The sequence below is a fragment of the Primulina tabacum genome, chromosome 6 (genome assembly GCF_025594145.1).
Source record: "Primulina tabacum isolate GXHZ01 chromosome 6, ASM2559414v2, whole genome shotgun sequence".
In the NCBI taxonomy this organism is placed as follows: domain Eukaryota; kingdom Viridiplantae; phylum Streptophyta; class Magnoliopsida; order Lamiales; family Gesneriaceae; genus Primulina; species Primulina tabacum.
Window position 1 is genome coordinate 6260284 of NC_134555.1, and position 25252 is coordinate 6285535.

Below are 25252 nucleotides of genomic sequence, written 5' to 3' on the forward strand. Positions count from 1 at the left end.
GCTTGGCGATGTAACATTCTTCCTTGCTAGCAAGGTCTTCATGTTGATGACGAGAGCGGTTAGCAAGATCCTTTTTAGTTTCAATCCTTACTATCAACTTTCAATTAGGGGAACTAGTCGTACCACATGAGATGGGTTACATATTGTTAGGGGAGTTGGCTCTCTGTTCGATCAAGGTGATGGGTGAGACGCTGTATATCAGTTTAAAGCAGGTACTAAATCTCCATGAGTTCTTATTTCTCTTGTTTTCCTCTAGCGAGTTGAATACTTCGTGTTTGGTTTTCAATAGTAAGTTGATGCATGCGAAGGGCGACTTGAGAACGAGTACGAGGGGTGGCCATTTCCAAGACAAATCAAATGAAAAAAGAGATCAAAGTTACATTATCAGATAAGCAAGGTATTTGGAGCGAAAAAAAATTTTCACGGGAATTTCCAAAAGCGGAAAGAATTGTAATTTCACATAGATTGAAAGTAGTTGACAAGATTGAGTTTCGAGATTCCATGCGAAAGCATAAGCCATCCAACTACGACGATAGCTTGAACTTGAAGATTTAAATAAACGGAGATGAGTGCGATGTACCAAAATGATTTGGATAGGAAGGCATGGGCTTTTGCAAAAATTTGACTTCGCCAAATTTTGTCTATCAAACTCTCAGCCGGATTATGAACCTGACGGCTCCGATACCACTAAAATGTCACGCCCCAAAACCTAGACGTGCCATCGGCGTTGTTTAACAATTTAAAATCGTGTAACAACAAGTCACATAGTACATCAAATAACCAAAAGTCAGTCTATTACATAAATCAATAATTGTCTTTACAATGTGAATAAAACGAAATACGGAAGCGTAAAACACGATAAAACAACTAAAAGACCGAATGACGAAACTTGTCTTGAATTGGATTAGCTTCATCACCATCCCCAAAATATTCTTGTTCTTTATCTTCAATTTGTTCCTCGTTCTTATCTGGAGTGGGAATGTAAGGGGTGAATATTTGAGAAATACTCAGTAAATGGGGGTCGATCGGGCATAACAAATATCAAGGTTATAATTATACGTATACATTATCATAATTTCAATCATAATCATGTTGAATCGAATACGAACAAGATACAAACATAGCACTGAAAATCATCTCATTTCCATGGTTTACTGATCAGTCCCCTATATGTTACTACTCTAAGGGGCGAGGCCAAATGAACGGTTATTATATCCCACCGCATCAGGGTCAAAACATATCAAATATCGGAATTTTCTTGTCATTTCTAATTCGAATTATTACATTACATTTCAAATATTTCAAATATGCTTTCAAATATTATAACTAATATCAAGAACAAATTGTCCAATGATTTTCATAATAAATAGGAACGAATATATCATGCCGATCAAATTTCAAGAAACATACATAATGTATTTTTAAGCAAATGTTGACATACTTACGAAGGAAAAGTATATATATATATATATATATATATATATATATATATATATATATATATATATCAAGTAGTACACTTATGAAATGCAAATATACGTAAAAGTATAGCAAAAACCTACTTACTTGAAAGATTGTTTCGAAAATTTTGGAATGAACAAGTTGGAGTTTGACACTGAAAAACCAGTCACCTTGCAAAATTTTTTGCGCCTAATTGAACCGTTGGATCGATATGAATTTTGGATATGTTGCTGGAGATCGGATTTGGATGTGTAAAATAATGAGCAAAACTTTCTGAAATTTGGTAGAATTTTTGGTACTCGAAAATTGCAACTTTTGGAGAGAACTTTTGATGTTGTTCTGGTATGATTTCACTCATTCTTTTGCCACTATATATAGGCACCAATGTGACTTTAGACCTTCCCCGTCCATGTCAAATGTTTCATAGTTTATGGCATGTAATAACCAATGTGACTTTAGGCATTCCCCCTCTATGTCAAATGTTGCATGAATTGTAGCATGTAATAATCAATGTGATTTTAGGCCTTCCCCCTCCATGCCAAAGGTTGCATGTAATTTATTCTCCTCCATGACATAATTCATCTTCAATGTAAAACTAAAATCAACTTGGTACTTTGTCTCTTTGTATAGTAAAATTTTGGGTCTTCACAATTGCTCGTTGAACGGAACTCTCTTTATCCTTTTGTGGCCGTGCTTCCACAAAGCTACCGCTTATTGAATCAAGGCATGTATATTAGCTTTACATGTTCTCTATCATTTCATTACACTACCACGAAAAAAATGGCTCCGAAGTTTTTTCTTTCTGTGTTTTGGTTAGGTGAAGTTCATTGTTAGCAAGTAATCATGCAATTTCAATGTTTCCTAAGAAACGCTTGTGATAATATACTCTGTGCGTATCCACTTTAAAACTTAATCATTAAGAAGTAGGGGCATTGCGCATTGTAATGTTAGATCAAGCATGCAAGCCTACTTTCTTGGATTGTTGCGCTTCTCTTGCAAAACATTAATATGATTGACAGAAATTAACTTGAAATAACTTTGTTATTTATTCGTTTCTCTTAGTCACTGTTCCACTAGTTGGACTTGAGGGCTAGTAGTCTGTTACATTTGAATTCTCTGTCAATAGACTTTTTCTACTGAGCTTGATTTCTCACCCTTTTTCATGTGGTTTGTTTAGAGTAAACCTTACCATCAATTATAAACTAAATTAACTTTTGTGGGATATTTCAATTCTTTTACTTTCAGCGGGTATGATGCAGAGGATTAGTTTTATCAGTCTGGTTCTAACTAATCCTATGTAATTGTGTATGTTGTATCAGCAGTCCGAGCTAGAATTTTAAACTCTAGAATCTTTTACTATTTTAAATTGATCTACTCGGTCTAATATCATGTTAATCCAAAATTATACAAAATTTACATATAAATTTTTTTAAAAAAATTGTTCTACCCCGGCTAAATTTCGGGTAAGGATACATGTACCTCCGCCCGTGGTTGTATGTGAGGATTATCTCCATTCTTTGTATTTATATTCCAACTTCTATCATATGAGATATTACATGTATTTTTTTCAAAAAGACCTAAAGTTTGGAGGTGTTGATTGCTTCAATCTTATTTTAGTGTTTACATAGAATTAATACTTTCTAATGAAGTATTATTTTTCATTTGGTATTATTGTTGAACAAAAAATAACTTTTCTTTTTTAATTATTATAGATATACAAATTTAACCTTTGTCTCCTTATTTTACCTACCTATTACATGTGAATTTTTTTCTGCAAATTAACTTATCCCTTTAACACTCGTATGAATATATGATATATCTTGAACGCTTGATCTTGTCATAGCCAATCAAGAGAGGTAGCGCTTTGAACTAGCTATTTGATTGGCTTTGCATTCCATCGTTGATTATACACATTAGCACTTATTTATATCGGAATTTTTTTATATCGGAACTAATTTTATCATAACGAGGCATAGTTGTCAAAAGCCTGAGGCGCAAAAAAGTGCTCAAGTGTCTTGGGGCTTAAAGCCCAAAGCGAAACGCACGCTTTACGAGAAAAAAGCGCAATAAGCAAAATATTATCAAAAAAATAAAATAAAGTCTTTGAAAATGTGATAAATGAAATATCAAATATCATAATAATCGTCATCTCCATCTTCCAAATCTAGGTCATTAGCCGCGTCCCTTGATTTGTATTCATCGGTATCTTCTTCAGTTTCATCATCAATGTTGATATCTTCTTCATCCACAAGACTAGTTCGAGTTGAAGATTGCTTTCTTTTTGTTGAAGTGGATGATGATGCTCCTTTTGAAGTAGATGCATTTCGAGATCAAAAGTCATATGAACTTTCACCAACCCCAGCCACTTGTGCTACATCACTCCAACGCATGTCATCATCTTCATAGACAAAATCGTTATAATCATTATCTTTATTACTGTCATCCAATTTTTCCAACAACCATTTGTTACTTTCATCTATTCTGAAAATAAGATCAATCTTATCTCACATGGAATACTTTCACCTCAATGTTCTGTTGTATTTGATATATACTAAATCATTCTATCGTTGTTGAGATAACCTATTTCATGTTTTAGAATGTATCTGCCAAAAAATTAGAAAGTAAAAAGTTAGGTTCATACTCCATAATATGAAATTTAGTATGTATAAAAAACTTCTAACTTACATGTTCAAATACACTCCAATTACGTTTATCTTCAAATATACTTCAATTACGTTCACAACCTGAATAAGAGCGTGTGAAGTACAAAATCTTCATTGCAAATGTTTTTAATTCAGGTGTTAATGCACCATAAGAAGACCACCAATCAGCTTGAATGTTGAAACACAAAAAATATAGGATTACATTTCTTATCATCCAAAGTTTGTATCTATTTTGTAAGTAATGCTTGAGAAATAAATTGATATAGCACTAAATATTATTTACCTAGTAATTTTGAACTCTTTGTATGATAATCATGGTTTAACCAAAAGGTCTCGTTTTTTTGTATTTGTCCAATTGATTTGTGAATTGTGATCTTATCTTGTAATTCTTCACCTCACACCAATCTAGCTATGCATTTGTACATATCCTCCAACACTTCTTCATCATTTTCTATGTCACGATTTGAGTAAAAAAACTCACGATTTAAGAAATATCCAGCCGTTTTTTTAGAATGTAAACATCTTTCTCAGATTTGTTTGTTGAACTTGAAACTGCTTTAGAGTCAAAAAAGCGACAGCGAAACGAGCCTTTGCAATTCTTACCACGTCTCTCTGTCCAGTAAACTTCCTCATCATGCTAAACAATTGTGGTCTATTGTAAATATAACCATTCAATATCAATGCCTGTTCATGCAATTTTTTGAGTTTGTGAATTTTGAATATTTATTCAAGCATCAAATCGAAGCAATGAGCTGCACATGAAGTCCAATACAAGTGTGAAAAATTGTTTTCCAAAAGACGACTTGAAAAAATTAAGTAAATTTACTTTTAAAAGAAAATTGATTTTTAATTCGATTTACAATTTAAAATACTTCCTCTTCTCGCTTTATCTTTAAGTTAGAGTTCTCTCGGGACATCTAGTTCGAAAATAACTAGTTCAAGAATGACGTAGGATTATTCTTACATATTCATTTTGGGATTTCACTTGTTATTTGCTTGGTGTCATTTTGTTGCATTGATCTGATATCTTTCATGCAAGTTGCAATTCAATTCGACCAGGTTATAGCCACGAGTTTCACTATTGTATTAGGCCACCTTCTTCATGGTTTAGCTTTGGTCCTATTGGTGGATGTTATCCTCTTTCCCCTTTCCATAGAAGCATTGACATATCTATTTTGCTTTGTTTTGTAACTTCCTACTTGGAACAAACTCTTTACTTTTTCTCTGGCTAACTAGCTCGTGGATAGTGGATACCCTTACTCTGTTTACGAAATGATGCTATTTTAGTATACAAGGTTATTTAACAGCAAGTGCCATGCAGGTTTAATCTCCAATTATTTAATCTGTCCTAACGTCATCTTTTGCTTTTTTTGTTCGTAACTACAGTGGTTGAGTTGAAAGTATATTTGCCATCCTGGTTTTGCTAATCAAACATTTTGGGATTTTTTTAAATATTTTTGTTCTTGTCGTCATTTTATCCCCAAAAACTATTTCTAACTTATGCTTTTTAAAATCCTAAACACCAAGAATTTAAGAATGTTCTCTTTATTTTTATGTTTCCTTCCTTACGCTATGGAGCTTTCACATACAGATGTCGGGTTTGATGCAGTCCTGTTCTGCACAGAACTGGCTCGGTTACCAAGGTAGTTCATCAGGCCTCATAGTCAAGCAAACTCTCCGTGTTGACATACCAGTTGATCAATATCCTAATGTATTTCTTTGTTACTTTCTCTGAGTGGTTTTCTGATATCAGTTTTTTTTTCCTTGATCCCTTATACCTGACATTGCAGTTCGATTTGGTTGGCCGCCTTCTTGGTCCTAGAGGGAACTCTTTGAAGCGAGTCGAAGCAACTACTTGTTAGAATATAATATATTATTGTTAGCTCTCAAGGGTAGATTAGTCATTTATTCTTGTTGTGTTTACCCTAGGTATATAAACATATTCTCTTTGTATTTTTTATTCAGTTTTACAATACTACGACTTGAACTTTCCGCTCACTCTCTATTTTTTCATGGTATCAGAGCCTCCATCTCATGGATCTGTCAATCGTAGAGAAGAACTGTTAATCTCATCCACAGCTTTCGCGGATCGAACTTTTCGTTCGTCTAGTTTCTCTTTGGTAATCGACTTCTTCTCTGCATCGTGTTTTGTTTTATTCGTTCGGTTTTGTTTGGTTTTGGCATCATGGCTACTCGTAAAGACGATTCTCTTCAGTTAATTAGTGTTCAATTGGATGGAAAAAATTATTCGTATTGGGGTTATGTTATGAAGAATTTCTTGCGGGGAAAATCGATGTGGGGCTATGTCACAGGTGTACGAGACAAGCCTACAGACCAGACGAACCCTGATTATGCTGTGTCATTTGATGTTTGGGAGGCAGATAATTCGAAGATTATTACGTGGATTAATAATTCTGTTGCGCACTCAATATGTGCTCAATTGGCAAAATACGAGGCTGCTAAGGAGGTTTGGGATCATCTGGCACGCTTGTATACACAGTCTAATTTTGCCAAACAATATCAATTGGAGACAGATATTCGTGCCCTTCAGCAGAAAGATATGAGCATCCAAGAATTTTATTCTGCCATGTCGTCACTCTGGGATCAATTGGCATTAACAGAATCTGTAGAATTGCGAGCATTCTCACCTTATATTGCTCGGAGAGAAGAACAGCGCTTGGTACAGTTTTTGATGGCACTTCGGAATGATTTTGAGGGTCTGCGTGGGACGATTCTTCATCGTAACCCTCTTCCTTCTGTTGATTCGGTTGTAAGTGAATTGTTAGCTGAAGAGATTCGTCTTAAGTCTCACGTTGACAAAGGGACAATCCCGATTACACCATCTGTCTTTGCAGCTCCTCAACGACCTCAAGCTAATCACCAAAACAGGTCAAATACGAAGGTTTCTCAAGATGAGTGTGCTTTTTGTAAAGAGAAGGGGCACTGGAAAGCTCAATGCCCACTATTGTTGAGTAAAGGAAAAGTGCAGCCGCAACAGCAACAACAACGATCACACAACACTCCGTGGAAACCACAGCAGCAACATCAGCCATCTCAGAACATGGAAACATCAGCCATCTCAGAACACTCCATGGAAACCACAGCAGCAGCAGCAGCCATCTCGGAGCACTCCATGGAAACCTGGTAATCCATCAAACCAGTGGACATATCAACCACCTCAGTCTAACAATGCAGTTGATGCACCGTCTTTGGATCCGTATTTGTTTGAGCAGTTTCAACAGTTCCTCGCTTCATAGCCTCATGCTATGTCAGCTTCTTCACATATAGGTTTGTCATTCCTCTGGCACTTCAGGTATATCTTCGTCCATCTGGGTCTTGGATTCAAGAGCATCTCATCATATGTCTCCTGATTTGTCATCTTTTGCTTCTTTGTCTCACAATTCTTCCATTGAAATTGTGACTGCTGATAGTACACCTATGCCATTAGTAGGCGTTGGTTCTCTTGTTACGTATTGTTTATCTCTTCCCGATGTATACTATATTCCCAATCTTACACTTAATCTTGTTTCGGTCAGTCAATTATGTGAGTCTGGATACTTAGTCTACTTCTCTTCTTCAAATTGTTATGTGCAGGACCCGCGATCCCAGAGGCTGATTGGGACAGGCCGTAGACAGGGGGGACTTTATGTTTTGGATTATCTCAGAGTACCAGATGTTGCAGCATCTAGTGTGGATCTCTCTTCTTTTCGTTTGAGTCAGTCGTCTTCTGTTTTTTATTTATGGCATAATCGTCTAGGACACGTTTCCGCGTCTCGTTTGAATTTTTTAGCGTCTACAAGAACACTAGGAACTTTGAAAAGTCATGATATTTCTGATTGTAGTGGTTGTAAACTGGCAAAATTTTCGGCATTACCTTTTTATAAAAGTCTATCTTTTTCTCCTACTCCTTTTGATCTTGTTCATTCAGATGTGTGGGGACCATCCCCTGTTCCCACGAAAGGGGGGTCGAGATATTATGTTTCTTTTATTGATGATTGCACTCGTTATTGTTGGATTTATCTGATGAAACATAGATCCGATTATCTTGCTATTTTCAATGATTTTAAAGCTCTTGTGAAAAATCAACATTCAGCTGTCATCAAGTGTTTTCGTTGTGATTTGGGGGATGAATACACTTCTAATGATTTTTCGCGTTTGCCTGCTTCTGATGGTACCATACGTCAAACCTCGTGTAGAGAAACCCCTGAACAAAATGGTGTTGCCGAAAGAAAACATAGACATATTGTTGAAACAGCTCGCTCTTTCTTACTGTTTTCTAATGTTCCTAGTGCATTTTGGGGTAAAGCAATTCTTACTGCTGTTCACGTGATCAATAGAATCCCAACTTCACACAATTCAGGTTTGTCACCCTTTGAAAAAATGTATGGTCATGCTCCTGATTATTCTTCATTGCGTGTTTTTGGTTGTGCCTGTTTTGTTCTCCGACCGCAGATCGAGCGCAATAAGTTGTCTCCGCGCTCTGCTCTATGTGTTTTCCTGGGTTATGGTATTAGTCAAAAAGAGTATCGTTGCTTTGATCCAATTAGTCAAAAACTTTATGTCTCTCGTCATGTTGTGTTTCTTGAACATGTTCCATTCTTTTCTATACCTGTTAGTTCGCATAATATGACACATGCAGATCTTATTTGTATTGACCCTTTCACCTCCGACACCGACAAGACTTTGCTCACGACCACACTAGAGACTCTTGCTCCTCCAAATCCCCCTACAACAACCCAATCATCTCCTGGCATCGCGGATAATCCTCCACTCCGTCAGTCCACTCGGGTTCGTAAGTCTACTCGACTACCTGATTTTGCTTATTCGTGTTATTCTAGCTCTTTCGCTTCATTTGTTGCCTCTGTTCATCGTTTCTCTGAGCCTTTATCCTATAGCGAAGCTGTTGGTAATCCACTTTGGCAGAATGCTATGGCTGAGGAACTGACTGCTCTTCATCATACTCATACATGGGATTTGGTTATGTTGCCACCCGGAAAGCACACCATTGGCTCTCGTTGGGTCTACAAGATCAAGACCAAATCTGATGGATCTATTGAACGCTACAAAGCTCGTCTTGTTGCTAAAGATTACTCTCAGAAGCATGGCATTGATTATGAGGAAACATTTGCTCCCGTTGCTAAAATGACGACAGTTCGTACTCTAATTGCTGTTGCTTCTGTTCGTCGATGGAAAATCTCTTAGATGGATGTCAAGAATGCTTTCTTGAATGGTGATCTTCATGAAGAAGTTTTTATGGCTCCTCCTCCTGGTGTTGCTCACAAACCTGGTGAAGTTTGTAGACTTCGTAAGGCTCTTTATGGTCTCAAACAAGCTCCCCGTGCTTGGTTTGAGAAATTTTCTATAGTGATTACTTCGCTTGGGTTTATTCCTAGTCATCATGATTCCGCATTATTTGTCAAGTGTACTCCTGCAGGTCGTATACTTCTGTCTTTATATGTTGATGACATGATAATCACCGGTGATGATATTGATGGTATTGAGGCTTTGAAGTCTGAGTTAGCTCGCTGCTTTGCTATGAAGGATTTAGGTTTGCTACGTTACTTTCTAGGAATTGAGGTTGCCTATTCTCCAAAAGGTTATCTTTTATCTCAGTCAAAGTACATAGCAGATCTGTTTGAGCGTGCACGTCTAACTGATAACAGAATAGTTGATACTCCTCTTGACACCAATGCTCGGTACTCTCTGTCAGATGGATCTCCTTTGCCAGATCCTACCTTATACCGTACTATTGTTGGCAGCTTGGTTTATCTCACTGTGACTCGTCCAGATATTGCGCATGCTGTTCATGTAGTAAGTCAGTTTGTCACTGCACCAACTACAGTTCATTGGGCTGCTGTTCTTCGCATTCTCAGGTATCTTCGGGGAACTCAGTTTCAGAGTCTTTTGTTTCCCTCTACTTCCTCCTTAGAGCTGCGGCGTGCATACTCTGATGCTGATTGGGCTGGCGATCCCACGGATCGTAAGTCAACCACTGGCTTCTGTATTTTTCTTGGAGATTCTCTTATCTCTTGGAAAAGTAAGAAACAAGCTGTTATCTCTAGATCTTCTACCGAAGCCGAGTATCGTGCTATGGCTTCAACTACTTGCGAGATTGTTTGGTTACGTTGGTTGCTTGCGGATTTCGGTATTCTTCTTTGTCATCCTACTCCGTTATATTGTGATAATCAGAGTACAATTCAGATTGCACGCAATTCAGTTTTTCATGAGAGGACAAAGCACATTGAGATCGATTGTCACGTCACTCGTCATCATCTCCAGCTTGGCACCATCACGTTACCTTTCGTTCCTTCTTCTCTGCAGATAGCTGATATGTTTACCAAGGCACATTCCGCTTCGCGCTTCCGTTTTTTGTCTGACAAACTCTCCATGCTTTTAGCTGTAGCATCGTGAGTTTGAGGGGGATGTTAGAATATAATATATTATTGTTAGCTCTCAAGGGTAGATTAGTCATTTATTCTTTTTGTGTTTACCCTAGGTATATAAACATATTCTCTTTGTATTTTTTATTCAGTTTTACAATACTACGACTTGAGCTTTCCGCTCACTCTCTATTTTTTCACTACTGATTGTCATGTTCTGATTAGAGGGCGTGGCAGCATCAAGGACCCAGTGAGGGTAATCTTCCCTTCGCCCTTGTGTGTGCGTGGACGCTGACTTATTATTCCTTCTATCTGGCACTTGCTTTTTTCTTCATCTGTTATTTACCAGAATCTGCAGAACTAATGAGTTTTGACACATTGCTATATGTAGGAAGAGATGATGAGGGGGAAACCAGGATACGAGCATCTGAACGAACCACTCCACGTACTTGTTGAAGCAGAATTCCAGTTGAGATAATAGATTCCTGCCTAATGCAGGCGCGGGAGATTATTGAAGATTTTCTTAAGCCAATGGTAACATTCGTCCACCATTCAAATACTGAATTGCATTGCTCTAGCAGCAGAACTAAACACTCCTGTTTTTAAATGACGAAATTTCAAATCATGTCTATTTTTCTAAAAAAGAGGGTCATCCTCTGTGTTTTAACTCTGATATTGATTGCAATTGCAGAAAAAAACAAAAACATAACACAGGATGAATCTGAAGATTTTTTCAAGAAGCAGCAGTTACGCGAACTTGCAATGCTCAACGGTACACTTCGAGAAGAAGGCTCTCAAATGTCTGGTTCTGTATCCCCCTTCCACAGTATCCTTGGAATGAAAAGGGCAAAAACTCAGGGGTAACGCCCGAACCTTAAAGTTCATTCTGCCAGAAAACAGCTGTTTCCAAGCCACTTTCTCTGCGGTGCCAGCGATTCCTCTAGCTTCCATGGAGACACTGGTACCGGATGGTGTATATCGTATGAAGCATGCTTATATTACATTTAGTGTCCTTCGGTTGAAGGCTTGTGTTTGTACGTTTGCTTTGGAGGTTTGGTTAATGCATTGTCTTTACTTGCATTGTCATGCGATTATTTCATTTTTTGCAAGTTGCAAGCTTGTGAATGTGGAATTTGTAAGAAGTCGGATTCATATTTGTTACAGAACAGAAATGGAAATAAAACAAATTCAATGATGCATTGTTCTCTCTTGTGATGTTGTATTGTTCTTTCCGTTGAAGTTTATTACTGCCTTTTCTTGTTCTTGTTTTTGACGACCTAATGAGATAAAGCACACACTCGACAATTTGATAGCAGATCCACTATTGCCAATTAAATTTTAATTATATTTTTATTCATATATTTATGAGTGGCATGGATGCATTGAAAATAAGCTATTAGAATATTAAGTCGATGATTTCCTATCTTTTTATTGTTTTTCATGTTTTGAGACTGGAATCAACATGCATTTTTTTTCTTTGTTTTTGTTCAGAATTTTAAGCTATGTATTATTTATGTATCATCATTTTTTGTCACATTGTTTAAAGATTAAACTTTTCTTTTTATTTCAAATAATTTTGTAACTTTGTATTTGCCTAGTCTTGCTTCATTCTAGGTTTGAGAGTTGGATTTGACAAAAATAGATTCAAGAGAAATGGGTATTAAATTTTTATAATTTGACGTAATCAACCTATCTTATCGATAATGAGCACTTATTTTATTCATCAAATGAATCCAACAAGTATAACGATTATAACTGTCGGGAAGACAAGGAATACCAATACCAGTTCAAGTACTCGTCGAGTGAAATGACCATCTTGTCGGCAATCATTTAAGTTGGGGGACCAATTAAAAGAATGAAAAAAAAACGTGGGTGATGCAGAAGGAAATTTCGTTTTGTTTTCAGAAGACGCGTTTTTAACGCGTCTTCACACTGACAGAAGGCTCTATAAATAGAGCTCCCCTTTCATTCTGAAATCATCCATTCTTCGAGTTTTCTCTCATCTTATAAGTATTTAAGTGCTTAGTTCTATAATATTTGTGAGGTGTTTTGTTCTCCTATATTAAGAGAGTGTGTGTTCTCTTTGGAAACACAGTGAGTGAGTTGTACATCACAAAATATTATAGTGGAATTCTTTTCATCTTACCCGTGGTTTTTTACCCTAATAATTTTTAGGGGTTTTTCCACGTAAATCTCGGTGTTCAGTTTATTCTTTATTTTCGGGTTTTATTATCTCAAATTCCGCACGTGGGACCAACAAGTGGTATCAGATTTCTTAAAATTCTGAGTATGCTCTGTGGTTGCAGCCTAGACTGATCTTTCACATCAGAAAAGATTTTTTGAGATTTTTTATTTAAGGCGGGATTATTTTGTCTGGTCTACTAAAATTGTTGTAGACATAATGGCGGGAAGGTACGAGATAGCAAAGTTCAATGGAAGCAATTTTATGCTGTGGAAAATAAAGATACAAGCAGTTTTAAGAAAGGAAAATTGCTTGGCGGCTATTGGAGATAGACCGGTGGAGATTACAGATGATGGAAAGTGGAACGAGATGAATGATAATGCTGTTGCCAATTTACACTTGGCTATAGCTGACGAAGTTTTGTCAAGTATCTCTGAGATAAAAACAGCCAAAGTTATCTGAGATACTCTGACAAAGATGTACGAGGTCAAGTCGCTACACAACATGATTTTCCTAAAGACAAGGCTTTATACTTTTCGGATGGCGGAATCCTCATCGATGACCGACCATATCAATACACTAAATACTCTATTTGCCCAACTCACTTCCATGGGCATAAAATAGGGGAAAATGAACGTGCGGAGCTTCTACTTCAAAGTCTACCAGATTCATACGATCAACTTATCATCAACATTACCAACAATATTCTGATGGGCTTTCTAAGATTCGACGATGTCTTAACTACGGTTCTCGGAGAAGAAAGCCGGCGCAAGAACAAGGAAGATATGTTGGTAACATCGAAGCAAGCAGAGGCTTTACCGATGATAAGAGGAAGATTTATGGACCGTGACTCCAGTGGGAGTCAAAGGCGAGGTAGATCAAAGTCAAGAAGTAAGAAGAAAAATATTTACTGCTTTAAATGTGGCGGTAAAGGGCACTTCAAGAGAGAGTGTACGAGTATCGATAAAAGTTCTTAACGAAATGTGGCCAGTACTTCAGGCAGTGGTGAAATATTATTCAGCGAAGCGGAAACAGTTGCAGAAGGCAGACACAAATTTTGTGACACATGGATAATGGATTCAGGTGCGACGTGGCACATGACGTCTCGGAGAGAATGGTTTGATCATTATGAACCAGTCTCAGGAGGATCTGTATTCATGGGAAATGATCATGCCTTGGAAATCACTGGGGTCGGTACTGTCAAAATTAAAATGTTTGATGGCACCATTCGCACCATACAGGAGGTACGACAGGTGAAAGGACTGACAAAAAATCTTTTGTCTTTGGGGCAATTGGATGACATCGGGTGCAAAACTCGTATCGAGAACGAGATCATGAGAATTGTGAAAGGCGCGATTGTGGTTATGAAGGCGGAAAAGGTTGCTGCAAATCTGTTATGTACTTTTGGGAGAAACACACAAAGAGGCGGAGCTAGCTGTTGCATCAAATGGTTCAGGAGAAGAATTAACAGTGTTATGGCATAGAAAGCTCGGGCATATGTCAGAACGGGGGTTGAAAATTCTCTCAGAACGGAAGCTGCTGCCGGGACTTACAAAAGTGTCACTACCCTTTTGTGAGCACTGTGTTACCAGTAAACAACACAGATTAAAGTTTGGCACTTCTACTGCCAGGAGCAAAAGCATATTGGAGCTGATTCATTCGGATGTTTGGCAAGCACCGGTTGTATCCCTAGGAGGAGCAAGATACTTTGTCTCGTTCATTGATGATTTCTCTAGGAGATGTTGGGTGTATCCAATAAAGAAGAAATCAGATGTTTTCCAGATCTTCAAAGATTTCAAAGCGCGGGTTGAACTCGATTCAGAAAAGAAAATCAAGTGTCTGAGGACTGACAATGGAGGAGAATATACCAGTGACGAGTTTGATGCATTTTGTCAACATGAGGGCATCAAGAAACAGTTCACGGCGGCTTACACACCTCAACAGAATGGAGTGGCGGAGCGGATGAACAGGACCTTGTTGGACAGAACAAGAGCTATGTTGAGGACTGCGGGTCTAGAAAAGTCATTTTGGGCGGAAGCAGTCAAAACCGCTTGTTATATTATCAATCGTTCTCCTTCAGTGGCGATTGATCTGAAGACTCCGATGGAGTGTGGACCGGGAAGCCGACAGATTATTCTCATTTGCATACATTTGGAAGTCATGTGTATGTTCTGTACAATGAGTAAGAAAGATCGAAGTTGGATTCGAAATCCAGAAAATGTATCTTCTTGGGTTATGCTGATGGAGTAAAGGGGTTTCGCTTGTGGGATCCTACTGTTCACAAGCTTGTCATCAGCAGGGATGTTATCTTCGAGGAAGATAAAGTAAAGGGAGACAAAGGCACATCGAATTCAGAAACTACTATATTTCAGGTGGAAAATAAGACGGACGAAGGTCAAGTTTCTTGTGAAGCAGTACCAGAGCACGAAGAACAAGAACATGTTGAATCTGAGGTTTCTAATGTGAGGCAGTCAACTCGAGACAGAAGACCACCAGGTTGGCTTTCAGATTATGTCACTGAAAGCAACATTGCATATTGTCTATTATCAGAGGATGGTGAGCCATCGAGTTTCCACGAGGCCACTCAAAGCTCGGATGTATCCCTATGGATGATAGCAATGCAAGAAGAGTTGGAGGCATTAAAAGGAATAAAACTTGGGATCTTGTTACACTACCACGAGGAAGGAAAGCCATTGGAAACAGATGGGTCTATAAGATCAAGCGTGATGACAAAAACCAAGTGGAGTGGAATCGTGCTAGATTGGTGGTAAAAGGGTATGCTCAGAAAGAAGGCATTGACTTCAATGAGATATTTTCTCCTGTGGTTCGGCTTACAACAGTCAGAGTGGTGTTGGCATTGTGTGTGCTGTTTGACCTACATCTAGAACAACTAGATGTGAAAACGGCGTTTCTTTATGGAGATCTTGAAGAAGAAATCTATATGCTCCAGCCAGAAGGTTTTGCGGAAAAAGGCAAAGAGAACTTGGTTTGCAGGTTGAAGAAATCTCTGTACGGTCTCAAACAGGCGCCGAGGTGTTGGTACAAGAGATTTGATTCTCATATCATGAGCCTTGGATACAACAGACTGAGTGCAGACCCTTGTACGTATTTCAAGAGGTCTGGTGATGATTATATTATTTTGCTGTTGTATGTGGACGACATGTTGGTAGCAGGCCCCAACAGAGATCAGGTCCAAGGATTGAAGGCACAGTTGGCTAGGGAATTTGATATGAAGGACTTGGGACCAACAAACAAGATTCTAGGGATGCAAGTTCATCGAGACAGAAGTAACAGAAAGATTTGGCTTTCCCAGAAAAATTATTTGAAGAAAGTCTTGCAACGCTTCAACATGCAAGACAGTAAGCCAATATCGACCCCTCTTCCTGTTAACTTCAAGTTATCCTCCGAGATGTGTCCTAGCAGTGAAGCAGAGAGGATGGAGATATCTCGAGTACCGTATGCATCAGCAGTGGGAAGTTTGATGTTCGTCATGATCTGTACAAGACCGGACATTGCTCAAGCAGTGGGAGCAGTTATTCGGTATATGGCGAATCCTGGAAGAGAGCATTGGAGCACTGTTAAGAGGATCCTTAGATACATTAAGGGTACCTCGAATGCTGTATTATGTTATGGAGGATCGGATTTTACACTCAGGGGCTATGTCGATTCAGATTATGCAGGTGATCCTGATAAGAGGAAATCTACTACTGGTTATGTGTTTACACTTGCAGGAGGAGCAGTAAGCTGAGTTTCAAAACTGCATACAGTTGTGGCGTTATCTACAACAGAGGCAGAATACATGGCAGCTACTCAAGCTTGCAAGGAGGCAATATGGACTAAAAGGTTATTGGAGGAGATTGAGCACAAACAAGAGAATGTTCCTTTGTTTTGTGACAGTCAGAGTGCCTTGCACATCGCAAGGAATCCAGCCTTTCATTCCAGGACTAAACACATTGGAGTACAATTTCACTTTGTACGAGAAGTAGTAGAAGAAGGAAGCGTGGATATGCAGAAGATCCATACGAAGGATAACATAGCTGATTTTTGACCAAGCCAGTGAACACTGATAAGTTTGAGTGGTGAGGATCCTCAAGTGGCCTAGCGGAAACGTAAGCAGCAGGAAATGGCAAAATTGAAAGGATGTGTGGAGATGTGTTTGATTTTCAATCAAATCTCCAAGTGGGAGAAATGTCGGCAATCATTTAAGTTGGGGGGACCAATTAAAAGAATGAAAAAAAACGTGGGTGATGCAGAAGGAAATTTCAGTTTTTTTTCAGAAGACGCGTTTTTAACGCGTCTTCACACTGACAGAAGGCTCTATAAATAGAGCTCCCCCTTCATTCTGAAATCATCCCTTCTTCGAGTTTTCTCTCATCTTATAAGCATTTAAGTACTTAGTTCTATAATATTTGTGAGGTGTTTTGTTCTCCTGTATTAAGAGAGTGTGTGTTCTCTTTGGAAATACAGTGAGTGAGTTGTACATCACAAAATATTATAGTGGAATTCTTTTCATCTTACCCGTGGTTTTTTACCCTAATAATTTTTAGGGGTTTTTCCACGTAAATCTCGGTGTTCAGTTTATTCTTTATTTTCGGGTTTTATTATCTCAAATTCCGCACGTGGGACCAACACATCTCTCCTTTCTCTACGAAAATATTGATGATTATAGTAGAATACTTCCAATCTTATGTATTGTAATGTCAACAAGTTGATCTACTAATGCAGAATCATAAACTACAAAGATACAGATAAAGCCTCTCTGTATCTTGGATAGATTACAAATGAAACAAAGCATTTAACCAGTAACTTGCTTGCCCGTAAAAATTTATATATGTTGTCTTTTCATGTGTACAGATAGTAAATCAAATACAATTTTGATTTATTCCTCAAAATAAATAAAGATCGTTTCCTCAAAAAAAAAAAAAAAAACAATTGATCTAGGAACCTCCATTGTTCTTGTCCAAGAAGAGAGATGTACATCGCTTCAATGTGTCTTCAGGACTAGTTACTGATAACAAATGAAAAGATCAATTCGAAATGCCAAGAAAAGCCATAGTTGCAATCTAGATACCCGACCCAAATGGAGATTGCGACTACTCTAAATGATGACAAAAAATAATGACATGAAATATATCATGTAAATCTGACCTGTGTGACCTATGGTTCTCGAGGACTCGAATATCTCAAAATCATTTCCTCCCTGTTCAAGTTAAAAAAGAAAATAAAATTTTCACAGGTTGCCGGAAGTGGAAGCAGCCATATGTCAAGCGAAAAGAATGATCGATCCATTTCTTAGCGCAGTCAGTAAAAACAAGTTCACTACTACATCAATGATCATGTGATTCGGAAATTTCGAAAAGGAAAGAGCTAGAGGATTAGTATCACAATGATGGCTTGGATACCTACCTTGTATGTCTTATCTCCAAAGAAGTGAATTTCATGAAATTCGTCCAGATATCTCAAACAATATGTCTTGTCCCAACCTTGAGGGAAAACCTGCTCCAATGCTGATAAAATCAGCAACAGATGGAGTATAGTGAAACATTCAATATTTCTTACATCAAAACTGATTTGCCCTCCGATGGAAAATGTTAGGTTGAAATGGGCAAACTTTTCACGGAGGATGGACACCATTTTGGAGCGTATGTTGAGAACCTGATTCATTATGAACTCTTTCAATCAGAAACAAACTAAATTGACACTAGTTTTTACAGTAGAGATAGAGAGTAAGAGAGAGTAAATCAGAGAACGAGTTCTTATGATAAAGATTTACTCTTGTATATGAATGAACAAATGTTTAGTCCCTCATCTTTGTACTGTTAAATATTGGCATTTCAGATATACCTTGTCATACTTTTCAAACTCATCCCGTTCTTCCTGGCTGCAGTTTCTTCCGATTGGAGATACGTTAAGCATCCCACTTCGAAATTCAATAAATGTCCCTCTAAAAGAAGAAATAATAACCAAACCAGCCGATTATAAATGAAGAGTGACTACTTGAGCTTCCCTTGACTCACCTTTTGATGGGAATATCTAAATCAGCAATATAGTGGAGAGTGAAGTTTATAAATTCCTGCACCATTGCTTGCAATATATCAACATAAAAGCTACCAAAAGAACATCCGAAGTTATTACTGTCAAAAAATTTTAAAACATTATATGGTTAAAACTCAACAAATATTACGCAATGTGCCGCACTGCATTTAAAAAGAAAACCACAAAAATCAGACCCCATTACAAGCTCTATTGCCTTTAGATATTCCTTTCGGAAAGACAGTCCTATAATCTTGTGATTTTTGAAAATCAAACTTCAATCACAACCCATTTAGGTATGATTCTTAGACTATAATAAATAAATTCAGAAACGATTTGGTAAGTTCTAACCTTGAGCTTTTCTTCTCCAAGAAATGACTTCAAGCTCTGCATCGAGATAGATAATATGGTCAAATCAAGAAGCGGTTGACAAATGTAAAAAGAGCTTAAAAATAAAGAAAGTTTAGCACCATTATTAATAAACATCCACATTCAATATGCAGTTCTCTAATACAGAAACTGACATGACAAATGTATCAATCAATTTTTTTTTAACTTTACAGTTGTTACGGGCCTAAAGAAAGGGGCCGAAATTATTTTCATATTTCAAGAGGGAGAAGAGCGGTTTGTTACATCCTTCCATTATTTTGATATTTTGAGATTCGAGTGATTAGCTTTTCTAGAAAGATTATATATGTACATAGCAGTGTCTCTGGGAAAACTACCTTTACATTTTCATTGTAATATTTCAATCAATGTTTCCTCCCATTTCCATATTACGTATTCTGATCCATTTAGTTGTGAGTGTGCTATCGTTGTCGCAACAAAAGTAGTCAAATTCTCAAATGATACCTGCGTTCCAATCAACATGCCGTCCTTGTAAGCCACGAGGCCATTCTCAGCAAACACATAGTCGTAGTCATTAATAACTGCATGGGTAAAGAATACATACCATATCAGAATGTTGAGAATGAAGATAGCCACATTTAAATTTTAATATTCCTCAGAGGACAACCCACATCCTTCAAATTTAATAGATTAAACAAAACACTTGCAAAATAATAAATCGAAAGGAACTATTAGAGACGGAGAATTAAAATGTAATGGTACTTTAAAGGAACACATATGATAGATTTCACGATCATCCATCGTTAAAAATCAAACATAGACATTTATTCTGATATGGCAAAAGTGAAGGTCTTGATAACGTCTTATCATGCTTTTGCTTCTTTAGTTGCATTGGACTTATCAAAAAGTGCGGGGTGGGTATGCGGTGGACATTGCTATGAGTTCCATAATCTTTAAGCTAGATGACCAAGCATCTGAGACCACTTCTAACTGGAGGTGACCTGTTTTCCCAAGCTGCTCGGATATCTTAATAAGGTCAGATCCTCCAACAACACCCACCGTGACAACCTAGAAAAATAAGACTATATTGATTAAAGCACCATTTTCTACTTTCTATGTATTTTTTTCAAAAGGAAACCATGATAGAAGAAGACACTTTATCATATTATTCTACATTGGTACCATGAGCTACATAGTTAATAATTCAAATACCTTCCGAAGTTCCCGCATAAATTCTATCATCTTAGTATTAGTCACCTACAACAGACAAATTAAAAGCATAAATTGAAATAAGAAAATACTAAAAATCAGTAATAATGGGCAGAAATGCATTTAAACTACCAAGTAAACTATCATATGTCACATATCACATACGTGCCACTTCAAAACTACCAAGTAACCTATCATACATCATAAAGCGGCTTACGCGCCACTTCAAAACTATCAAGTACAAATGTCATACATCATATATCGCATACGCACTGCTTCAAATCTACCAAGTAAAATGATTGTACATCATATATCATGTAGGCGTCGCTTCAAAACTGCATGGTACAACTATCATACGTCATAAATCACATATAAGCACCGCTTCAAACCAACCCATTCACTCTTCTCACTCAATGTATTCCATGGCTTTGCATCATCCACAAACTACTCATTTCGAGCTTTGAAAATTTCAGATTATTGCAGCTAAACATTGAGACTTTCAATGTCATATCTAGTACACACACCAGATGCATCGATTATCGCTACATCATATAGCGTTTGTTATGCATCTAAAAAAACCCATAACTCGCCTGAGTTTTACTCGATGAAAACCTAAATTCTTATCACCACAATTTTTTTAATAAAATCAAATGGCCACAGCTCTTGAATTATTAAAATAAAATGAAAGATAACTCATTTACTTGAATCAAAGAAATATTCTTCACACCAATTGAACCATTTATCGGAAATCCTAAAACAATCACGTTAAAACAAAAAAAAAATGAAACCTTTCTGGGAGCAGTGAGAGTTCCGTCGACATCAAACAGAGCAATCAAACCAGGATTCCTGACAGCCTCCATGGCAAAAATGATGCAATCCCAAGTTTTCCGTATTTTATCTCTTCAGATTCAAATTCAAAAATCAAAATATAAACTAATAACGCAAGATTCAGCTCAAAAAGCATTCATTACCTCAGTAGATGAAGAGAGAGGAGAGCGCTGAACCTGAAAGGAATATAGAGAATAGATTTCAATGAGACTGACCGTTGGCTGTGGAGTAAGCCGTAGTTATAGTAACGAGTAGAATTTTCGAATTGCCCACAATATTATTGTTATTTTTCACCCACCCCCTCTACTTTCTAGAGTTAGTTTTTATGATTAGAAGAGTTTAACCGATTCATATTTATAAAAATAATAATTGATCCGTGAGACAATTTAATATAATTTTTGTGCATTTTTTCAAATATTGTCACATAGCTTCTATGATATAAATTATAAGTTATGTCAGGTTTGGAGTAAAAATCTTCTACTATCAATCAAGTGGACAAACCAATAAATCTTGAAAATAAGAAATACATATGATATCGATCGAATAAATTGAGTTGAGTTTAGTGGGTGATTTGATTATATCGGGTCATATGAGTTTCTTCTCGAGTATGCTAGAGATCAAGCGAAGAGTACCCGAGCATGAGAATCTTCACACTTTAAAATGTAAAGAACGTTAGTGGGAGGTCACTCCGACGCTCAAATCAGTCAAGTGTTTTACGTAAATGAAAGTATATAGAGAGTATGCTTTTTAATGGGAAAATATATGAATGCATTATGTCAATTAAACATGGTATTTATAAAAGAAAAGTAAATAGTAACTTCGTTTTCAGTGTTTGGCTGCTACCCATGGCAAGATGGTTGTCCATGTCCTACTTTCTAACACTGTCATATATGACAACTCATACCAATCATGATCTAGTCACATCATTCTTACGTATGACATACAAATGATATCAAATCATGACACCTCATACCTATGGACCCGGAAGTGACGTATATACCAAGGTACTTGGGTTGATGATCATGGTGTGAAACCATGTTCACTGACTCGTCATTTTGCCCAGGCTTACACCATCTGGGCTCAGCTGAGGTTGGTGCTTCCTCAGCTACTCAATTTCACAACAGCCCGGATTCTAAGATGACTCGTGCACTTCTAGGGTATCGATACAAACGGTTGATAAAAAAAAAACAAACAATACAACAAATTAAAGTTGCACATTCAAAATATTTGAATCCTTTGACATCTACGATTTTTTTTTTTTTTTGGGTTAAGAGTAAGATATCTAAAATTGTTGATCAAAATAAATTTACAGGTTAAGAATATTAGAATATGAGAGAATACTTTGAAGACTTGAAGGACATTCATTATAGTATATATTTTTTTCTTGAATTTTTCTCTTTGTAATACGGGCTTTTGGGCTACAGTGTAATTATTAAACACATCACCTGGATTACATTAAAAAGATATTGATAATGTATTGGTATAAAAATATAGTGGGCCGATAGCATGGGCTTTTATATTAAAATTATAATAGACCAGTCTGGCTTAAATATATAAAATAACTTACTAAATATTTAGTGGGTTAGCCTGCGTTTCAGCCCACTAAGATTTTCGCCTATGATCAGTTCTGTATAAAGTTAATCACCAATTAATTTGATATTATATTAAAAAAAACTCAAGCATAAAATAAAAATATAGAAATATATAAAGATGTAAATATAAAAAAATATTGATTTTTTTTTCCTAATTTTTTCAAACTTTTGTTTTAACATTTTTATTTAAAATTTTTAATTTTAAGATTTTAAATGTTGTAAAAAAATTATATATTTACTTCTAATTTCAAATAAAGTTTATGAAACACCAGGTTTGAATTTTTCTATTTTTTATTCTATTAAACTAATATTTTTTTTATTAAAATCAAATTTTCTTCATGATATGAGTTAAAAAATTATTTAATTCTATTATTAATTTGTCAATAATTTTAATAATAAATTATTTCAGAATATTCAATTTGGTCTTCCAAACTAAAAATCCAGCATAAGTCATCATCATTATTATTATTATTATTATTATTTGTACCGAAATTTTGATACAACACCTAATTGAGCTATTAGATAGGAGGAATGAAGGGGAACAACGATACGATCAAGCGTAGGATGACCGATCAGAAGAAGAGTATGTCTCTTATGAGACGGTCTCACGAATCTTTACGGTCAACCATACCGATATTCACAATAAAAAGTAATACTCTTAGCATAAAAAGTAATAATTTTTCATACATGACCAAAATAAGATATCTGTCTCACAAAATACGACCCGTGAGACCGTCTGACATAAGTTTTTGTCTTAGAAGGATCGTCGAGTGCCTTATAGGCAGAGACATATATCAAGCGATGTCGGTAGACGAGATCCTGAACTCAAGATAAATAGAGATATGTAATATTACTGATTAATGAGTTATGACTTCTTTTAACTTTCTATAATCAACATGTATGATAAGTTTCTAATGGTGGTACATAAGATTTCTTCTCGGACAAAATTAATTAATTAATCTATAACTTTCAAGATACTAAATTATATTCTTTTTTTTATACATAAAGATTGAATTTTTTCAAGAGTCGTGATCATATCGGATTTTGAATAGACGAAATAATGTAAAAAGTCAAGATGATTCTTTCAGGAATTTAAAACTATTAAAATGGAATAGAATTCTTGAGCTGCATGCAAGCAAGCAGATTGACAATTCTCGAGGAAGAAGAGAGAATAATGCAAAAGACATGCATTAATGATCTGTACAGTATTCTATCAAAAGTACTGTTTCGAGTCAAAATAATCAGAAAATAATGAAAAGACATTGATTATTTCATCGATATCAAACATGCTCGCTTAAGAATATGTTTATAAAAAATTGAGCATATGATTAATTGGTACAAGTACACGTATTCCACCAACTTAGACATCTCTCGTGGCTCCTTGAAAATACGCATTACAAATATTGTAGTATATATGTTATATACATATTTTTTCTATATTATTTAGTTATATGTTACAATATTTATTATTATAAATTTATAATAAAGAATAATATATAGTGTAACAGATATGAGCATATTCAATGTTTAGAAGATGTTGGTGAGATGACGTAGGTAATATTTTATAATCTCATAGTTTTGCAAGGGTGAGATGATGTTATAATTAAAAACAAATTAAAATGCACATAATTAAAAAATAAAATCAAACATAATTCAAATATAACAGCTTACAAAAAATACATGAAAAAAATAATTTTTTCAAAAGAAAAATTACAAATAATTAAAACAGATTACTTACTAACTAAATAAATTACTGTCCAAATTATCTTTTACGAAGAATTGCTTGTTGCATCTTCATAAAATACTCGTGTTGCACGTCATTCATGTTTGGATAGTTAATATCTTTCTCCAAGATCCAAGATCTGATTTTTATGCTCAATCTCCCTCATTTCATATTCTTTCTCCTCCTCTTTCTCCCTCATTGCTTGCTTTCTCTCCTTCATTTCTTGTCTTTTTTCCTCTCTATTTCGTTATTCGTTGTTATTTCCTCAACTTTTGCAAAATGCTCTCTTGATATAGTCATCTTTGCACCCTCAATTTCATAATATTTTGTCATAATATTTTGCGATTTTGTTTTTGAGCCAGCTCTTTTCATCCTCGCTTTGAACGTCTTTCTTCCCATTGATCTAATGGTTTAATTAGTCACTTCCTACATGTCCTCTTCTTCATCAGGGTGCTAAGTAATCAAGCCACCTAAATTTGAATTCAAAGCCACCTAAATTGAATTCAAAGAACATCATTTTGGAATTCAACAACACAATTAACACATGGTTTGAGATTAGTCAAAAATTGTTGGTTTGATTATGTAAACAATGAGATTTTAATTTTTGTTTTTTCCCTAAACTTCACCTATAAATACCCATCCATTCTTCATTTCAAAATCACACCAAAACACAAAATCCTCTCATCTACAATCATAAGTGTAGAAGCGAGACAAATGATTTAGTGTGAGATTTCTTAAGGAGTGTTTATCCTTAGAAGGAATAGGATTAGTGGAGAGAAAGTGAGTGTTAAAATCAGAGTGTCCTGAGTGAAATACTTTGTATTCTCAATTCT

The 25252-nt window shown here is 36.2% G+C and overlaps 2 protein-coding genes across 2 annotated transcripts; one reads left to right on the forward strand and one right to left on the reverse strand.

Annotated features, from left to right (window-relative positions):
* Positions 1-5631: 5631 nt before the first annotated feature.
* Positions 5632-11656, forward strand: LOC142548035 (KH domain-containing protein At4g26480-like). The gene is given in 6 exon segments (XM_075656402.1): positions 5632-5835; positions 5915-5973; positions 10703-10760; positions 10896-10965; positions 10968-11038; positions 11219-11656. Coding segments are annotated over 6 exon segments (528 nt in total). The 5' UTR covers positions 5632-5715; the 3' UTR covers positions 11369-11656.
* A 5755-nt stretch (positions 11657-17411) lies between these two features.
* Positions 17412-21169, reverse strand: LOC142549009 (phosphomannomutase). The gene is made up of 11 exons (XM_075657727.1): positions 21065-21169; positions 20280-20324; positions 20069-20135; positions 19572-19648; positions 19071-19106; positions 18704-18759; positions 18531-18630; positions 18246-18341; positions 18093-18182; positions 17835-17886; positions 17412-17694 (listed from the first exon to the last, which is right to left on the reverse strand). Exons 1-11 carry the CDS (start codon positions 21134-21136, stop codon positions 17624-17626), a joined length of 762 nt encoding a protein of 253 aa, XP_075513842.1. The 5' UTR covers positions 21137-21169; the 3' UTR covers positions 17412-17623.
* Positions 21170-25252: the final 4083 nt, after the last annotated feature.

What these genes read in the sequence shown, in the direction of transcription:
- LOC142549009 (XM_075657727.1), bottom strand. Translation starts at nt 21,136, where the DNA reads ATGGAGGCTGTCAGGAATCCTGGTTTGATTGCTCTGTTTGATGTCGAC. An exon ending in TTATGCGGGAACTTCGGAAG is followed by an intron (nt 20,136 to 20,279) that starts GTATTTGAATTA and finishes TTATTTTTCTAG; the next exon opens with GTTGTCACGGTGGGTGTTGT. An exon ending in TTGGAGAAGAAAAGCTCAAG is followed by an intron (nt 18,760 to 19,070) that starts GTTAGAACTTAC and finishes GCAATGGTGCAG; the next exon opens with GAATTTATAAACTTCACTCT.